General features: G+C 48.9%; 2 protein-coding genes across 3 annotated transcripts in view; one reads left to right on the top strand and one right to left on the bottom strand.

Annotated features, from left to right (window-relative positions):
* Window positions 1-11,448, top strand: part of COPG2 (COPI coat complex subunit gamma 2) — a 25,540-nt gene extending 14,092 nt beyond the window's left edge. The window contains exons 14-24 of one of the 2 annotated variants that reach the window (XM_068189347.1): window positions 1,048-1,291; window positions 3,099-3,174; window positions 4,048-4,151; window positions 4,666-4,791; window positions 5,398-5,460; window positions 5,823-5,962; window positions 6,131-6,302; window positions 7,550-7,647; window positions 8,753-8,891; window positions 8,999-9,097; window positions 11,205-11,448. In XM_068189347.1, coding sequence (XP_068045448.1) covers window positions 1,048-1,291; window positions 3,099-3,174; window positions 4,048-4,151; window positions 4,666-4,791; window positions 5,398-5,460; window positions 5,823-5,962; window positions 6,131-6,302; window positions 7,550-7,647; window positions 8,753-8,891; window positions 8,999-9,097; window positions 11,205-11,251 — 1,308 coding nt within the window. In that variant the 3' untranslated portion in view covers window positions 11,252-11,448. Of the gene's footprint in view, window positions 1-1,047; window positions 1,292-3,098; window positions 3,175-4,047; window positions 4,152-4,665; window positions 4,792-5,397; window positions 5,461-5,822; window positions 5,963-6,130; window positions 6,303-7,549; window positions 7,648-8,752; window positions 8,892-8,998; window positions 9,098-10,222; window positions 10,637-11,204 lie in introns of those variants that run through there. The other variant, XM_068189346.1, reaches the window with a different exon arrangement.
* On the bottom strand, window positions 11,302-16,629 carry MEST (mesoderm specific transcript). Its single transcript, XM_068189348.1, has 11 exons — window positions 16,464-16,629; window positions 15,884-15,963; window positions 15,408-15,485; window positions 14,872-15,008; window positions 14,566-14,624; window positions 14,100-14,140; window positions 13,841-13,911; window positions 13,032-13,133; window positions 12,344-12,420; window positions 11,866-11,929; window positions 11,302-11,462 (listed from the first exon to the last, which is right to left on the bottom strand). Exons 1-11 carry the CDS (start codon window positions 16,615-16,617, stop codon window positions 11,345-11,347), a joined length of 981 nt encoding a protein of 326 aa, XP_068045449.1. The 5' UTR covers window positions 16,618-16,629; the 3' UTR covers window positions 11,302-11,344.

Here is a 16,629-nt window from a genome sequence, read left to right as displayed (position 1 = left end):
TGTGTGAAATGCTTGGGAATTAGTGATGCCTTGGAGTGGCTCTCTAGAGCAGAGGCTGGACAGGTTTAAGACAGTAAAGTGGGTATTTATTAAAGGCCTTCAGTAGGTACACGTGGAGCCTGGAGAGGCTACCTGGAACAGAGGCTGGACAGAGTTAAAGCAATAAAGTAGGGATTTATTGAAGATCTTCACAGGACACACCTTGGGCAGTGCAAGAGCCCGGCCAGGGCTACACCCAAGATGGACTCTGAGTCACGAGTGTTCACACTTTTATGAGTTTGGTCCATTTCCATACCGGGGTTCATTGTCCAATTCCAGCTCCAGGTTATGCAGTCCCATCCTCCCGGACTGCTCTCCTCAATTCCCTGCTGTTTGCACTTTTTGGGCCCGAAGCTGCCCAAAACCCAAGGGGCTGGGAAAGGATGGCTTTGTCTGACTGAGCTGTGAGGAGAACTTGCTGACACTTTATATGAAGTTCAGAGTTAGATACCAGTGCAGTACAGAATGTGGAAAATATGAAAGCTAAAACTTAAGGCATCATACCTTGGACAGTCAGGAGCCTCCAAGGGGCTACACCCAGGATGGACAATGGTCACAAGTTTTTCAGACAATTAAAGTTTGGTCCATTTACATATCAGGGGTTAATCCTCCAATTACAGCTTCAGGTAATGAAGTCATTTACCCCCACTTTGCTCCCCGCCAAAGACACTTTTGTTTATACTTTTTGGGCCCTGAGGCTGTAGCGTGTCTTTGAATTTCAGGCCTTGAAGGATTGTTTTGTCCGACCAAAATGTGAAGATAGTAACCCACACTCTAGATGGAATTCAGAGTTATACCCCTAAAGCAGTACAGGATTTGAAAAACATGAAAGCTAAAATCCTGATGCTCACAGGGCTGAGAATGCCCTGTGAGGTCATCCACTCCACTTCTTTTCCCCCCAGTTTGTACAAATGATTGTTTTTCTCCATGGGAAGCAATCACTGAGGCGTGAAGGAGCTGAGCATCGCTCCAATCCACGCCTCACTGTCCCTGATTCCCCTTTGCCAGGGTGGCTTTGAGTACAAGAGAGCCATTGTGGATTGTATCATCAGCATCATCGAGGAGAACCCTGAGAGCAAGGAGTCGGGCTTGGCTCACCTGTGCGAGTTCATCGAGGACTGCGAGCACACCGTGCTGGCCACCAAGATCCTGCACCTGCTGGGCAAGGAGGGCCCCAGGACCCCGTCCCCCTCCAAGTACATCCGCTTCATCTTCAACAGGGTGGTGCTGGAGAACGAGGCTGTGAGGGCTGGTGAGTGCAGCTCCAGGCCTGCAGTTCTGGCTCCTTGCCTTTTCCTCAACCTGGAAACGAAATTCGAGATAAACCAGGACACCTTACTAAAATTAGGGCAAATTTGGGAGCATCTCCAAAGGGGTTTCTCTAAAAGGCAGATTCAAGCGGCCCCATACTATGTTGGCCACCAAGATCTTGCACCTGCTGGGCAAGGAGGGCCCCACGGTGGTGCTGGAGAACGAGGCTGTGAGGGCTGGTGAGTGCAGCTCCAGGCCTGCAGTTCTGGCTCCTTGCCTTTTCCTCAACCTGGAAACGAAATTCGAGATGATTTTAGTAAGGTGTCCTGGTTTAGGGCAAATTTGGGAGCATCTCCAAAGGGGTTTCTCTAGAATGTCCAAAGGGCTTTCTCTAGAAAGCAGATTCAAGCAGCCCCACACCATGCTGGCCACCAGCCTGATTTGTAAGGCCACCCTTGGAAACTTGTTTCCAGTTCCATTTCTCTCCCAGCAATGTCTGTCCCACTCCAGGGCATTTCTAAGTCAGCATTTCTCATCTCAAGGTTTGCATCCAGATGCACGCTGGGTGAGCTTTCTGTCAGGCTTTGAGAATTCTCTACAAATCCATTTCCCACATTTCCCCCTCTCTCTTGAATGGAAAACACTTCTTTGATGGCTTTGTTTATTGTCTGCTGTGTACAGTGGAGCGCACAAGGGGCTATAATTAACATTGTCACTATAACAATCAATGCTTATAAACCTATTTTGCAAAGCTCCCTTAGTTAAGGTGTTGTGGTGCTTTTAGTTTGAAATTGGGTGGAAATATTAATTTTGTGTAGTGGTTTGTTAATTTAGGATATTTTGATTTTAAGATTTTTTGTTTTAATGTACTAAAGAGAGTGGTAGGTTTCTGAGTTGATTCATTACTGCTGTATTTACTTCTTGTTGTGAGATAGGATTAGGAGAAAGGTAAAGCAGGTTTAAAACTTTAATGGGTCCCACACCATGCTGGCCACCAAGATCCAAGATATCCACCAAGATTTAAAGGTGGATATCTTAAAAAAATTCCCACAAATTCATTTCCCACATTCAGTAAAACCTCTCACTGTTCAGAAGAGATGACAAATTCAGAAAGTCCTTGTTGTGGGGGGTGTGTGTGTATATATATATATTTTTTTTAATATAATAAATTATTTATATTATTTAATATAATAAATTATAAATCTATAAATCTCTAATTAAATGTTTATTTATAATATATTTGTAGTAAATAATATATTGTTCTAGGCCCTTTGCATGGCTGCTGGAATTTAAGGTGTCATACACGAGGAGGGGACACTGCTACTTCCCTGTTGAATGTCGCTGTCATAATTTGTACTTCCTGAAACAGCTTCCTCTTCTTTCTGGGTGGGGATTTTCTCCGAGCTGAAATGTGATGTTTTGGAGAGGCAGCTCCAAGTGGTTGCTGAGGGGTTTGAGCTCCCTGGGTGTAGCCTGGCCCTGGTCACCACTGGATGCTGGTGGGAAAAACATTTATCAGGAGTGGGAGCTGCTGCAAAAGGCAGAAGGGCCAACAGCTGGAATATTCCACAGAGCTTCAGCAAATATCTGACGGAGAACTCCCTCAGAACAGGTTTCCAGAGCTGTTGAGCTGATCTTGATCACAGAACTATTTCCATGTGGGAATACAGGAGTAGTTGAGTCTTTCCATGTCACTGAAAGGTTGATGGTGTGGAAGTGAAGAGCTGTGGAAATTGAAAATTCAGGACTGTGAGAACGTGTTTGTGCAGACCGTGGGTTCTTCTGACACCTCCCCATTCTCTCTGCAGCTGCTGTCAGTGCTTTGGCAAAGTTTGGGGCACAGAATGAGAATCTGCTTCCCAGCATCCTGGTGCTGCTGCAGAGGTGAGTGGGGCTGGCTGGGCCTGTGGTGACACTCTGGTGGCCTGCAAACAGGGTCACAGCAGGCTGGGACCGGCACTGAGGCTGGCAATCCCAGCTGGGGACTGGGAAAACGCTTCTCCCACCTTGCCTGCATGGCTGGAGGGAGCAGAGCACTGCTGGAGGAAGAAGAGAGATGGAAGGAAGGATCACAAGGAAGTGAAGGATGGGATTAATCATGGAAACGTGTGATTTGGTCTGAGGACACTGCTCAGGGGATAATAAATCACAGAGTCAGACTGCTTTGGGTTGGAAGAGCTTAAAACTCATCCAGTGCCACCCCTGCCATGGCAGGGCTCCTTCCACTGTGCCAGGCTGCTCCAAGCCCCATCCAGCCTGGCCTTGGATCTTCCAGGGATCCAGGAGTAGCCACAGCTGCCAAGGCCTCCCCATCCTCACAGACAGGAATTTCTTACTCACATCCAACCTAAATCTGTTCGTTTGAAGTTGTTCCCCCTTGTCCTATCAATATCTGCCCATATAAAAAGTCACCCTCCCCCTACAGAGGGAGCATTTCTACATGTGAGCATTTTTAACACCCCTTGAAGCAAGAAAATTCCTATCCAGGTTCCTCAGAAATAACACTGGTGTTTCCAGAGTCCATGGGTGCTCCCATGTCACAGGTTCATGTTTCTTCTTAAGACGTGCGGTGTTAATGACTTCATTGAAATCAAACCAGCTCCTGTGTTGTGCAAACACATTTTTACACAGTTTGGAAATCTCTGGAGGGAGCTCTGACTGTCACTGCAGTATCAAAGGCAGTTTTCTCAGTGCCATTTTTAGCTCAGCTCTCTGATGTCCAGAGCTGGCTGACCTTGTCCCCTTGTCCCCAAACAGGTGCATGATGGACAGCGACGACGAAGTCAGGGACAGGGCAACGTTCTACTTGAATGTCCTGCAGCAGAGACAGCTGGCCCTGAATGCTGCCTACATTTTTAATGGTCGGTGAGAGAAAGGAAAGCACTCAGAGCTGTGAATTCACGTGTTTTTTCTGGCCTTAGCACTTCCATGCCAAGTGCTTGTGCTGAGATTGGAAGATTTAGCACTCTAAACCTGTCCAGCCTGGCCTTGGGCACTCCCAGGGATCCAGGGGCAGCCACAGCTGCTCTGGGGATCCTAAATAATCTGAATTTGGGAAGAATGGTCTGGGAAATGGAGCCAGGAGTATGACCTGGCTTTCATTTCTTGGTTTTTGCTCCATCTTTTCCAATCCAAAACAAGGACGAGGGTTGGTTATAAAAACACTTTATGTCTGTGATTGAAAATTCATGTGAGCAGAGGATTTAATTAATCCATGTAAAATTCTTGGGAATGAACTGTTTAGACTTGGCAATTTTGTGCCATCTTCAGAGCAGCTTTTTTCTGCTTTGCCTGTTTTGTGTTTCCTGTGGATCGGCAGTGCCTGGGAGGGTTCCAGCTCTTAAAATGGAATTTTTCTGCCTTTCTCCTCTGCAGGGCTGACAGTCTCTGTTCCTGGGATGGAGAAGGCCCTGCACCAGTACACACTGGAGCCCTCAGAGAAACCCTTTGACATGAAAACCGTTCCCCTGGCTACGGCTCCCATCTTTGAACAGAAAGCAGGTAACACCCACACTGATGGCAATGGGCTGAGGCAAGGCTCAGAGCCTTCTTGTTCTGCTGATCTCGTTAGCAGGGACAAATCTCTGCATAATCAGCATTTATTGGTCCCCAGCCTTTGGAAAAAGGCCATTCCAGAAGCTCTCAGTCACTTCTCTGGCTTTTTTTTCCATGTTGCACAATTCTTGAGCATCTTCACTTACCACAACCAGCTTTGGGGTTCTTTTTTTTTTTCCTCCCCTTTCCACCTTTCTTTTTTTTTTTTTGCTGGCTTTTCAGGGCTAAAGTGAGATTTATTCCTCATAACTCAGACTTATTTTCCTCTACATTCAATCCAGTATTTCCACGCCAAAAAAAAAAAAAAAAAAATAAAGGTATTTCAGTGTGTGAGGAGCCAGGCTGGCAGTGGTTAGCAGCAGAATGTGAGAAACATATAAGGAATATAATAATATAAGGAAGATACTATAAGAGATGGAATATAATAAATATAAGGAAGATACTATAAGGAAGACAACATAAGGAATATTTAGTGGAGACTTAATGGCATGTAAACCTCCTGCATGGTTTAGTTGAGACAGAGCACAAAGTCTTTGCTTTTTTCCTCCACAGAGATTGCCCTGGTGACCAGCAAACCTGAGAAAGTGGCTCCCTCACGCCAGGATATTTTTCAAGGTAGGAGAGATCCGTGGCTGTCCAGAACTACAGGAGAGCTGCAGAGGGACTGGGGACAAGGCCTGCAGGGACAGGACACAGGGAATGGCTCCCACTGCCAGAGGGCAGGGATGGATGGGATCTTGGGAATTGGGAATTCCTGGCTGGGCTGGAATTGCCAGAGCAGCTGGGGCTGCCCCTGGATCCCTGGAATGTCCAAGGCCAGGCTGGAGCAGCCTGGGACAGTGGGAGGTGTCCAGGGAGTGGAACTGAATTATCCTTGACGTCCCTTCTGACCCAAACCAACCTGGGATTCCCTGAAGTGTTGAATGATAGCAGGATCAGAGTCTGTCCCTGCTGATCTTCTTTTCCTTCCTGCACAGAACAACTGGCAGCCATCCCAGAATTTAAGGGCCTGGGTCCTTTGTTCAAATCCTCCGAGCCAGTGCAGCTCACAGAAGCGGAAACGGAGTATTTTGTTCGCTGCATCAAACACGTGTTCCCGACCCACATCGTTTTCCAGGTGAGAGAACCCACCCCCTTTTCCCGGGGCCCAGCAGGATTTGGCAGAATTGATCAAAACACAGGAAACTTGCTGCATGCCATGGAGGATTTTAGCTGATTTTGGTGGGGGGAATACTCTGGATGAGGAAGCGTTTGCAAGTCCTTTTCCCTGTGTTTGCTGCTGCAGTTTGATTGCACAAACACCTTGAATGATCAGCTCCTGGAGAGAGTGACGGTGCAGATGGAGCCGTCAGATGGTTATGATGTGATCTGCTGCATCCCAGCTCCCAGCCTGGCCTACAACCAGCCTGGGATGTGCTACACCCTGGTCAGGATCCCCCAGGATGACCCCACTGCAGGTGAGAAATTGTGCCCCACAAATCCCTCAAATGAAGGTTTTGGGGAATGCCAGGAGTTGGGGGTGTGGGGTTTGGCTCATCCTGAGGTCCTTGGATTTTTCTTTTCTGTGTGCGTGGTGGTTTTAGTTTGAACTGGGTGGAAATACTAATTTTGTGTAGTGGTTTTGGTTTGTTAATTTGAGATCTCGTTAATTTAGGGATTTTTTTTGGTTAATGTATTAAAGAGTGTGGTGGGTTTGGTGCTGGCTAATTATTAATGCGTTTACTTCTTGTGAGGTAGGATTAGGAGGAAGGTAAAGCAGCTTTAAAACTTTAAAAGGGTATAAAGAAAGACTTATTAACAGTAACTAAAAGAAAGAGTAATAAGAATTAGAAATAACGTTTTTAGAATACTTTTTTACGTGTACAACTTCTCAGTAGTTCCGCAATCTCTCGGTTACACAAAATCTGTTACATCACTGCCATAGATACCTCCCATACAAAACCACCACAGTGTGTCACAAGTGCTGCTTTCTAGCAAAATTACTTCTGAAAGTAACCGGTGGTGCTGGAGGATTAAAAATGGGATGTTAAAGAGGATTGCAGAGCATGCAGGTAATGGAAACTTGGATTTATGGCCTGGAATCAATGGAAGGAACACATTTAAAACCATGGATGCTTGGGAGTGTTCAAGAACAGAATCGGTAAAAGGAAAATGCAGATAGAATAAAAATATTCATAATTTGAGGCTTTATTTAATGGACTAATTAAAATTTTCCTCTCTTTAGAGAATCAGAAACTACTAAAAATATAGGAAGGAGATTTTCCTTGATGTGAAACTTTCCCTTTCTTTCTTACTCTCACTTAAACACCACTGGGTTTGCAGTTATTTAACATCACTTATCAGTGGAGTGGATTTTCAAGTTATTTTAACACCAGGGAAGATCAGAAATAATCTGAATTTGCTAAACTGTTGGTTTGGATGATATTCCATTTGTCAGAAATCCTTGTGGAATTTTTCCTGGTGCCTGCTGCTGGATTTCATGGCAGCATTTGGAATCGGTGATTTGTTACCCCTGGAACTCTCCTGAGCTCCTCCTTTGGCCTTTAGTTTAAAATCAAAGGGAAAAATGATATTAAAGTGCTCTGTCCCAGCCACATCTATATTCCTGGGGGAAAACTGATGGTTATTGCAGTCTCTTTTTGGGAAGAGAGGGCTCCAGCAGAGGAATCTTCCCCAGTTATCCAGGATTTCTGTCTCTTCCCAGTCACTTGTACCTTCAGCTGCACCATGAAGTTCACGGTGCGGGACTGCGACCCCAGCACGGGGGTGCCAGAAGAGGATGGGTATGAGGATGAGTATGTGGTGAGTCCAGGATTTGTTCCCTATTCCCCATTCTCACTAACTGGGGATAAATGTGACCATTGGGTCAAGTTTCCCCTCAGTCCTGAAATCGATCAATCTGCCTGAAACAGCAAAATACTGTAGAATGTCATTTTTAGATCCTTCCCCAAAGCTTCATTTCTGTCAGAGTTTTAGTGCCCTGTGGAATGGAATTTGTGGGGACAGAGAGGAGGGAAGGAAGAAATAACTTCCATTGTCTGTTTTCAGAATTGTGCTGCAGTCTTTCCACCCCAAACGTTGGGATTTTTGTTAATTGTGTGGTCAATGATAGGGACAGAGTCAGATCTCAGGAAGTATTAGAGGAAATAAAGGCTCCTTCTGGACAGAGCTAGGGGTCACCTGGAGAGGAGAGGGCTCCAGGGAGAGCTTCCAGCACATTCCAGGGCCTGAAGGGGCTCCAGGAGAGCTGCAGAGGGACTGGGGACAAGGCCTGCAGGGACAGGACACAGGGAATGGCTCCCACTGCCAGAGGGCAGGGATGGATGGGATCTTGGGAATTGGGAATTCCTGGCTGGGCTGGAATTGCCAGAGCAGCTGGGGCTGCCCCTGGATCCCTGGAATGTCCAAGGCCAGGCTGGACACTGGGGCTGGAGCAGCCTGGGACAGTGGGAGGTGTCCCTGCCATGGCAGGGGTGGCACTGGATCATCTTGAAGATCCTTCCAACCCAAACCATCCTGGAATTCCATGGGTTCTGAGGCAGTCTCTCCATGGAAGAAGCCCAGGAGGGGCTGTAAAGGCTTTGACCCATCAAGTGATGGCCTCATTTTCTGCTCTCCTTTAGTCTCACAAATGTTTTGTATAAATATTTTTAAGGTTTACAGATGAAGAAATAAATACTGTTTATTTATTCATCATAAATACTATTTCTCCTCTTAAATAAATAGTATTTCCCCATAAATAAACATAAATACTATTTCCCCTCTTTTTAGAAGCTATTATGATACAGTTCTCCTGGAATTAACACCAGGCATTGTCTTGCCAAAATGCTGTAGGCTCTTTTTCCCTTTCCCAGGTGAGGATTATTTCCGTAACTGGCCTGAAAATTTCCCTTTTTTTTCTTCCCAGCTGGAAGACTTGGAGGTGACAGTGTCTGATCATCTCCAGAAAGTTTTAAAGCCCAACTTTGCAGCTGCCTGGGAAGAGGTGGGAGATGACTTTGAGAAAGAAGAAACCTTTGCACTCAGTTCCATCAAAACCCTGGATGGTGAGATAATCCCTCATTTACTGATCACCCACCTGCCACGCTGGGGTTTTCTTTAGTGCAGTAAATAATTACCTGGAACGGTTCTCCTCTTCACTCTCTGAATGCAGAAGCTGTCAATAACATCATCAAGTTCCTGGGCATGCAGCCCTGCGAGAGGTCAGATAAAGTGCCGGAAAACAAAAATTCTCACACCCTCTACTTGGCTGGTAAGTGTTCCCGCTGCTGAATTTCTTGTTTCCATGTCCCCACGGATTGTTCTAAATGAAGGGAAATGGTTTAGGAGATCCTGCTGTGATTTTGGGAGTTTTTTCTCTGTAGAAAGAGGTTTTTTCTCGGAAGTGACCCAGTGTGTTGAATGCAGCTGGTCCTAACTTGGAGACCTCTGTCTTGGGTGTGCTCAGGCCAAGCCCTTGGAATGGGGGAATTCCACCTTTGGGAATGGTGGAGAATCTCTGATTTGGGAACTTCCAGAGCAGACAGAATTAAATCCCTTAAATGCCTGAGCTTATCTCAGAAGGGTGATTCTGGGAACATCTTGTTCTGAAGTTCCTGTTGCTGAAGACACATCCTGAGTTGCCCTGCAGCACCCACAACTTCTAGAATCATGGAATGGTTTAGGTTGGAAAAGCCCTCTGAGGTCAAGTCCAACCATTCCCAGCACTGCCAAGGCCACCACTGCCCCACGTCCACAAATGCCACATGCACGGGGATTTGAAATCCCTCCAGGGATGGGCACTCCACCCCTGTGCCAGGGCTGCACAGCCCTTTCCAGGAAGGAATTTCCCCAAAATCCCCCCTGAGGCTGCCCTGGCCCAGCCTGAGGCCTTTCCCTCTCCTCCTGTCCCTGTTCCCTGGAGCACAGCCCGACCCCCCCGGCTGTCCCCTCCTGGCAGGGACTCGTGCAGAGCCACAAGGTCCCCCTGAGCCTCCTCTGCTCCAGGCTGAGCCCCTTCCCAGCTCCCTCAGCTGCTCCAGCCCCTTCCCAGCTCCTTTGCCCCTTCCCTGGACACTCTCCAGCCCTTCCAGGCCTCTCCTGTCCGGAGCTGTCCCCAGAATTCCAGGGTGTCCCTCGGGGGACAGTCCCTGCCCTGCAGCTGTGCCCACACTGGGGCTGGCACAGCCCAGGTGCCAGCGGCCTCTTGCCCACCTGGGGATGTCCAGCCACTGTCACCAGCACCCCCAGGGCCTGTCCCAGCTTTCCAGCCTGGAGCATTCCATGGAGCTGTGACCCACATGCAGAACCTGGCTGAAGACTAAACCTGTCCTGCCCTGGCTCAGGACTGGATCCCCGAGCCTTTCCAAAGTGACCTCTCCCTGTTGCTTTGTCCCAGGTGTGTACAGAGGTGGCTGTGACGTGCTGGTCAGGTCCAGGCTGGCCCTTGGGGACGGTGTGACCATGCAGGTGACAGTCAGGAGCAAGGACGAGACGTCCGTCGATGTCATCCTGGCTTCCGTGGGCTGAGAGTTCCAGCAGTGCAGTCCCTGGAATTGCCCCTTTTTCCTGGCTGTCCTTCTGCATGTGGTTTTTATTCCTCAATTTGGGAAATCTTTTGTATGACGCTCTTTAGTGGCTGGCTGGTACTGAGCCATTCCCATGTCCCTTCCCTCGTTGTCACACAATTCCCACCTAACTTATGGCATCTCAACCAGGGAAGAGAAAAGACGTGAAAAAAACGGAATCAGATTTTTGTCAAAATTGCTTTTTATTAACAGAAAATAAACACTGGTTCAAGTGGTGGAATTCATATGAATTACTGTTAATAAAATAGAAATTTTTGTTCTAATTCTGTCTGCTCCAGTACAGGAAAAAATATCCCATAATGGCTGTTTATTAAGCAAAAACCCCTTATTCCTAAAGGGATGCTATTAAATTCCCAACATGAATAGTTAAAAACCACCCCAAACCTCCAAATTTGCACTATTTTTGTGACTGTCTCTTCTTCCACACAGAAAAATCAATGTACAGAGGGAGATTAAACTCCATCTCTTGAGGCAGATTCAGTTCTCTGAGCTTTATGTCAGGTAATAACCAAACCTCAGGGCAGCCTTTTCCTGGGTTCAAAGTGGGGAAAATCCCATATGGAAAACTGGGAAGGGAAGGGGGACGGAGGGATTTTGTGAGGGAACTTCTGCCTCTCCCTGCTGATGAAGTTGTTGTTTCTTCCCAAGTCAGGGTGATGAAGGAAATAAGAAATTCTGATTTCATGTTAATTTAAACCTCTGCCTCTCTAAATAGAGAGTTGAGCTGGGCAAGAAGGGGAGTGCAGGGCTGGAAGAGCTGCCAGCATCCTGCTTTTCCCCTCATTTTTCCAGCTGTCCGAGGATTTAACTCAGTTTGGCAGCCCAGGATGAGGGTGTGAGCACAGTGTTTGATTTGGGAGAGAAAATCAATGTTTTTTCCTGCCCCCCAAAGCCTGACTCTAAGCAAAGAGTGAGAAGTGAGCTGCAGCAGCTCAGAAGGAGTTGATGAAGTTCAGATAGGCATTCAGAAATCCCATGGGATCCTCCAGGTGGGGATAGTGGCTGATGTGGTCATCCAGCATGGACACTGTGGACATGGGAAGCACCTTCCTGGTGGAAGAACGGAGCAAGGCTTAAGCACAGGAACTGCTGCAGACTCAGCCCTCTTGCACAGCCAGGATTCTGCCCATTTTTGGGATAAAAAAAAAAGCCTGGAGCAGCTCCATCTGACCCCTTCCGAGTGCTGGATTTCCTTCAGGTTAGTTTGGAGGAGGAGACTTCCTCAGGAAACAAATCTCCCCTGTGAGGTTTTTAAATGGATCATGACTGAAAATCCTGATTTTGGTGCCTAAAATGCAGAACCAATTTCCAGACTGCTCTGACTGAAGCACCTGGCTGTGCAGGTTCCGGAGGGAATTAAAAACAGCCTCCTTGAGGATGGAATTGAAGAAATAGCCAGGCAAAATATCCCTTGGAATGAAGCCCCAGCTGCACATTCCCATTTTTGTCTTACTTGTAAAGCTGGAGGAACTCTGGCTGTGGATTCACAGGGTCCAGGGGCCCGTAGATGAGATGCACTGCAAGGGAAGCACAGACAGAGATTTTACATCCATAAATTAATGGATTCATTAATTAGAACATCCCCAAGAAGGCCTGCAGGAGTGTTCCCTCCTCACACAAAGCCTGGGAAGCTTCCAGTGGAGCACTGAACAAAACAGCTCTGACTGGGCTTTTGCTGGGCTGCCCTGGGGTCAAGTCCAGCCTCCAACCCCCAAATTCTTCCCTGGTTGCAACTTTTTGGGCTTGAAAAGCTCCTCAACTTCCCTGGAGCAGCGCTTGGAGAACCAGCTGTGAACCAGGGAGCGTTATCTCCGCTGCAAAACTGGGTTTGAGCTCAGAATAACGAGAGGCTGATGAGTGGAAAGGAGCCTGGAAGTGAGGGGGGCAATTCCCAAAAATCCCAGGCAGTAAAGGAATGGATTCCTACTCACGTGGGACCGAGGTAGACATCAAAGCCCCAACCCAGCGCTCTCTGTGCTTCTTTCTCTGGTTTATGTACTGCAAAATACTGAAGGAAGGAAAAGTCCTTGTTATGCAGTGGATGCTGCCCAGCCTGGAATTTGCTCCCAGGGCTGTGGACACAATGAGATCCAGGTGGGATCTGCATCTCCCGGGGGAATCCAGCACCACACCATCATCCCTGGGCTCAGGGACTCTGTTCTCCCACTGGGGGAAGGGGAGACAAGGAGCTGAACTCAACCACCAGCCCAAGAGCCTTCTAAAAGCCACAAACTGGAAGAAACATGTCCTTCCAAAATTGCCAAGCTGAAGATTCAGGATTGGGACTTCTGGGAATGGCCCAGAGGGTTCAAATCTAGAGGCAAATCTCTCCTGGGACAATGCTGCTCAAATACCTGGCACAGATTGAGCTCCAAACCCCCCCAAATCCAAACCCTTGACTTCCAAAGAAAAAAATCCACATCTCAGATCCAACTCCGACCTTCCTTCCCCTGCCGTGCATCATCCCAGAGAATCCCTACTCCAGCTATTTCTTGGGATGTAATGGTGATCCCAAGACTCCAAAAGCAGCAGCTGGAAATTCTGGAGAGCCTGCCTGAGCTCCGGGAGCCTCGGAGCAGGTGTGACATTCAGCTCATGCAGGAATTCATGCCGAGGTACCTGTCCATAACGAGATTCCCATCGTTATTCCGCACTGCCGTCCACATATCCCAGAATTCTGCCTGGGAGGGCTGCGTGTAGGGCCCAAAAACTGCCCTGAGCCTGGAAAAAAAAAAAAAATGGAATTTGGAGAGACACGGCAGCAGCTGTGTCAGGGAACCACTCAAAAACTACTCAAGGGCAAAAAATTCCAGCACTGCCAGTTTCCACAGCAAAGCTCCAAGTGCCAAGATGTCCCCCAAAGAAGTTGGGATAAGTGTTGGATGGTCTGAAAGGGCTTTTTGGGGGGAAAAAAGAGGGTTTTTAACACTGCTAAAAATATAAAGATCTGATTGTGCAGGGGCTTTGTTGCCTCTGAAATGTGTAATTCCAACACTTGTGGAGAGGAGGATTCCAGTGTCCAGGGAAAAGTTGTTTGGTTTATTTTTAAACGGAAGTGCTTGGCCAGTGTGGAGAGGGAATGGTGCAGAGGTCAATCCCACCTCTCCAGGGCCAGTGCCAGGGAATCTGCTTCCGGCCAAACCCCTGATTTATGGAATCATGGAATGGTTTGGGTTGGAAGGGAATTTAAGGATTATTCATTCCCACCCCCTGCCATGGACAGGGACACCTCCCACTATCCCAGGGTGCTCCAACCTGGCCTTGGACACTTCCAGGCATCCAGGGGCAGCCACAGCTGCTCTGGGAATTCTATTCCAGGGTCTCCCCACCTTCCCAGCCAGGAATTCCTTCTCATTCCTCCATTTCCACTTCCCCACTTGGTTCACATCCTTATGGATTGTGCCCAGCACCCCTGAGACCCGACTCACCCTCCGGAGAAGAAGAAGAAGTTCATCAGCCGCAGGAGGATGGGGGACAGCAACCCTCCATCCTTGAGGAGCTTGGGAAGAAGGGAGAAAAGGAGGGAGCACGACTCAGCATCGGACACATGGATAAATCCATAGAGCGCTTCTCCCATCACGCCCAGCCCAGACCCTTGAGGTGTCCATGGGGTGCGACAGCAGCGCTCCAAGGGGTGTTTCTTTGGGATTTTGGGATTCAGTAAGACTGGAGAGGGGAGCAGCTCACCTTCTGGATGAAGCGGGGGTAGTACGCTTCGGGAAAAATCCCTGGAAGGACATCAAAGAACGGAGCTGTAAGGCTGGAAGTGTTTTGCTCCACATCTCCCAGGTTGTTCACGGTGCCATGAAAGCGGCCCAGGGAGCCCCAGGACTGATGCTCCCAGTTAATTACAGCACCTTGATTCCAATCCTTGGGATTTGGGTGTTGGAGATGGGAAAGCCAATCCATCCCATGGATCCCCATCCCATGCATTCCCATGACATGGATTCCCTTCCCACAGATCCCCATCCCATGGGTTCCCCTCCCATGGATCCCCATCCCATGCGTTCCCATCCCATGAATCCCCTTCCCATGATTCCTATCCCATGGATTGCCATTCCTTGGATCTCCCTCCCATGGGTTCCTCATCCCATGGGTTCCCATCCCAGGGTTCCCATCCCAGGGTTCCCATCCCACCCTGGACAAACCGTACCTCCGTTGGACAAACAGAGGCTGTTGATCAGGATGCTTCCAGTTTTGTTGTGCTCAAACCTGGGGACAGCAGAGAAGAAAGTGAAACACGACCAAACCTCTCCGGGCTCCAAGAAATGACCGAGCAGGAGCTCAAATTTTGTCGGATCATCTCCGTTTCCTTTGGGAATTAGACCGACAGAAGCCTTGGATGTGCCCTGAGACACCTCAGGCACAAGGAAAGGGGGATTCTGCACCACGCCCTTCCACTTATCTGCTGGAAATCATCTTGGTGGAGACAACAAAGGGCAGGAGGGGTGGCAGGGACCTGTGGAGCAGCTCCTGGGCCACCGTGTCCCCATAATCGTGGGACAGGAGGTTGATCCGCTGGTGCCGGAGCCCGAGGTGTCGCAGCAGCCCCTCCACGATGGTGGCCTGCTCGAAGATGGAGTAGCCATGGGGCCTCTGCAAAAGTGGGAGAGGGGTCCCAGTGAGAGCCTGACCCAGCAGGAGCCCACAGATTCCAGAATAAATGCCCCGAGGGAGGAATGTGGAATTATGGAATATGGAAAGCAGCAGCTTGTGAGCCCAGACTCAGCCCTTGGGATGTCCTGTGATGTCCACAAGGCCACGGGAGCATTGTCCATGCTCCAGAGGGGACAAGGTGCATTTTGGAATCCCATCAAACCTAGCTGAAGGTCCACCAAAAACCTTCCTTGTCCCTTCCACTGTTGTAATGACTTATCCCTTTTCCAGACGTAGATGGGAGGAGAAAAAACAATTTTTCTCTTGGATGGCAAAAGACAATTTTCCGGAGTGCTGGGCCGAAAGCAACCATGAAAATCCTCATCCCAGGGTACTCACAGGCTTGTCACTGAACCCAAATCCGAGGAAATCCAGGGCAATCACCCGGTGGAAGCGCTGGGTCAGCCCTTCCCAGATCTGGGAAGAGGAGAAATGCATTGAAAAAGCATCCAGCGGGAGCAGAGGACGGAAACGTCTGCAGTGATGAGCAGCCATGAATGGACGTGCTCCTCCCCACCATCCCAGAAGAGCATTCCAGCTCCAAGAAAACAGCAGCAGGTCAAAATTTTCTCCATAAACAGCCACACCATACCCCCCAAAAAGCCAAGGAATTGTTGTGGCTGTTTTCCTGGCCTGTGGGATGTGGAAAGAGCTTGGATTTCACACTGGGAGAAGAACAAGGTGATATCCTCGAGCACGATTCCGGCAGAAATCAGGAATTCTCCTCTGGAGCATGGCCCACCCCTGCTGTGCTGCCTGCTCACCCCCAGGAGCTGAAAATCCTGGGATTTGCTGTCAGATTCCAGCCCCCTCACCTTGCTCCAGTCGTAGCTGGATGTTGGGAAGCCGTGCAGGAGCACCACGACGTCAGAGCTGCCGACAGCGCCGCTGGAATCTGTGGGGAGAGCGGGACACCTCGGAGTCAGCTCTCCCAAAAATCCCTCCCTTCTAGGACAGGAATTGCTCCTTTCCAGAACGGGAATTGAGTCCATCCCACTGGGAATCCACCTCTCCCTCTGCTCCCCAAAACCAAGGATGGGTTTGAGTCCCACCACAGCTTCCCTTCGGAAACCTCACTGGCTCCGTGATCAACCCAGGGATTGATTTCAAATCTATGGATTTTAAATCCATTGATAAAGGGATTTAATTAGCCCAAATTAATTCCAGCAGTCTCTGTGCTGCTGCAAAAAGGGTTTCCAGTGTCTTTTCCACGTTGGCATCCATTGGAGGATCTTGGGATCCTTCCCACCAAGGTACAAGAACCAACTTTCCCCAGTGAAACGTTCCGATCCGTCCCTGGCGGATCCGGGATGGCAAAAAGCGGGAGGGATTTGTCACCACCTGGCCCAGGTTCAGGAATGTCCCCATGGCCACCGAGGGATGGATGACTGTCACCTCTGTAGAAGATGTTCAGGTCCTTGTAGGTGAAGAAGCTGCCGGAGGATTTCCAGGAGCGGAGCGCCGGGGAAAGCTGGGGCGGTGGGATGTGCAGGTAGACGGCGAGGAGGGGCACGCCCAGCAGCCCCACCTGCAGCCACCACTCCTTCATCCTACGGGACAC

Source organism: Anomalospiza imberbis, chromosome 5, assembly GCF_031753505.1.
Source record: "Anomalospiza imberbis isolate Cuckoo-Finch-1a 21T00152 chromosome 5, ASM3175350v1, whole genome shotgun sequence".
Taxonomy (NCBI): domain Eukaryota; kingdom Metazoa; phylum Chordata; class Aves; order Passeriformes; family Viduidae; genus Anomalospiza; species Anomalospiza imberbis.
This window is presented reverse-complemented; position numbering and strand designations above follow the sequence as displayed.

Bases quoted from the DNA above. Each gene is read 5' to 3' on its own strand.
- MEST (XM_068189348.1), bottom strand. From the start codon at position 16,617: ATGAAGGAGTGGTGGCTGCAGGTGGGGCTGCTGGGCGTGCCCCTCCTC. The intron at 14,141-14,565 runs GTACGGTTTGTC...ATGTCCTTCCAG, and splicing joins CCTCTGTTTGTCCAACGGAG to GGATTTTTCCCGAAGCGTAC. The intron at 12,421-13,031 runs GTACCTCGGCAT...TCCTTCCTTCAG, and splicing joins GGGAATCTCGTTATGGACAG to TATTTTGCAGTACATAAACC.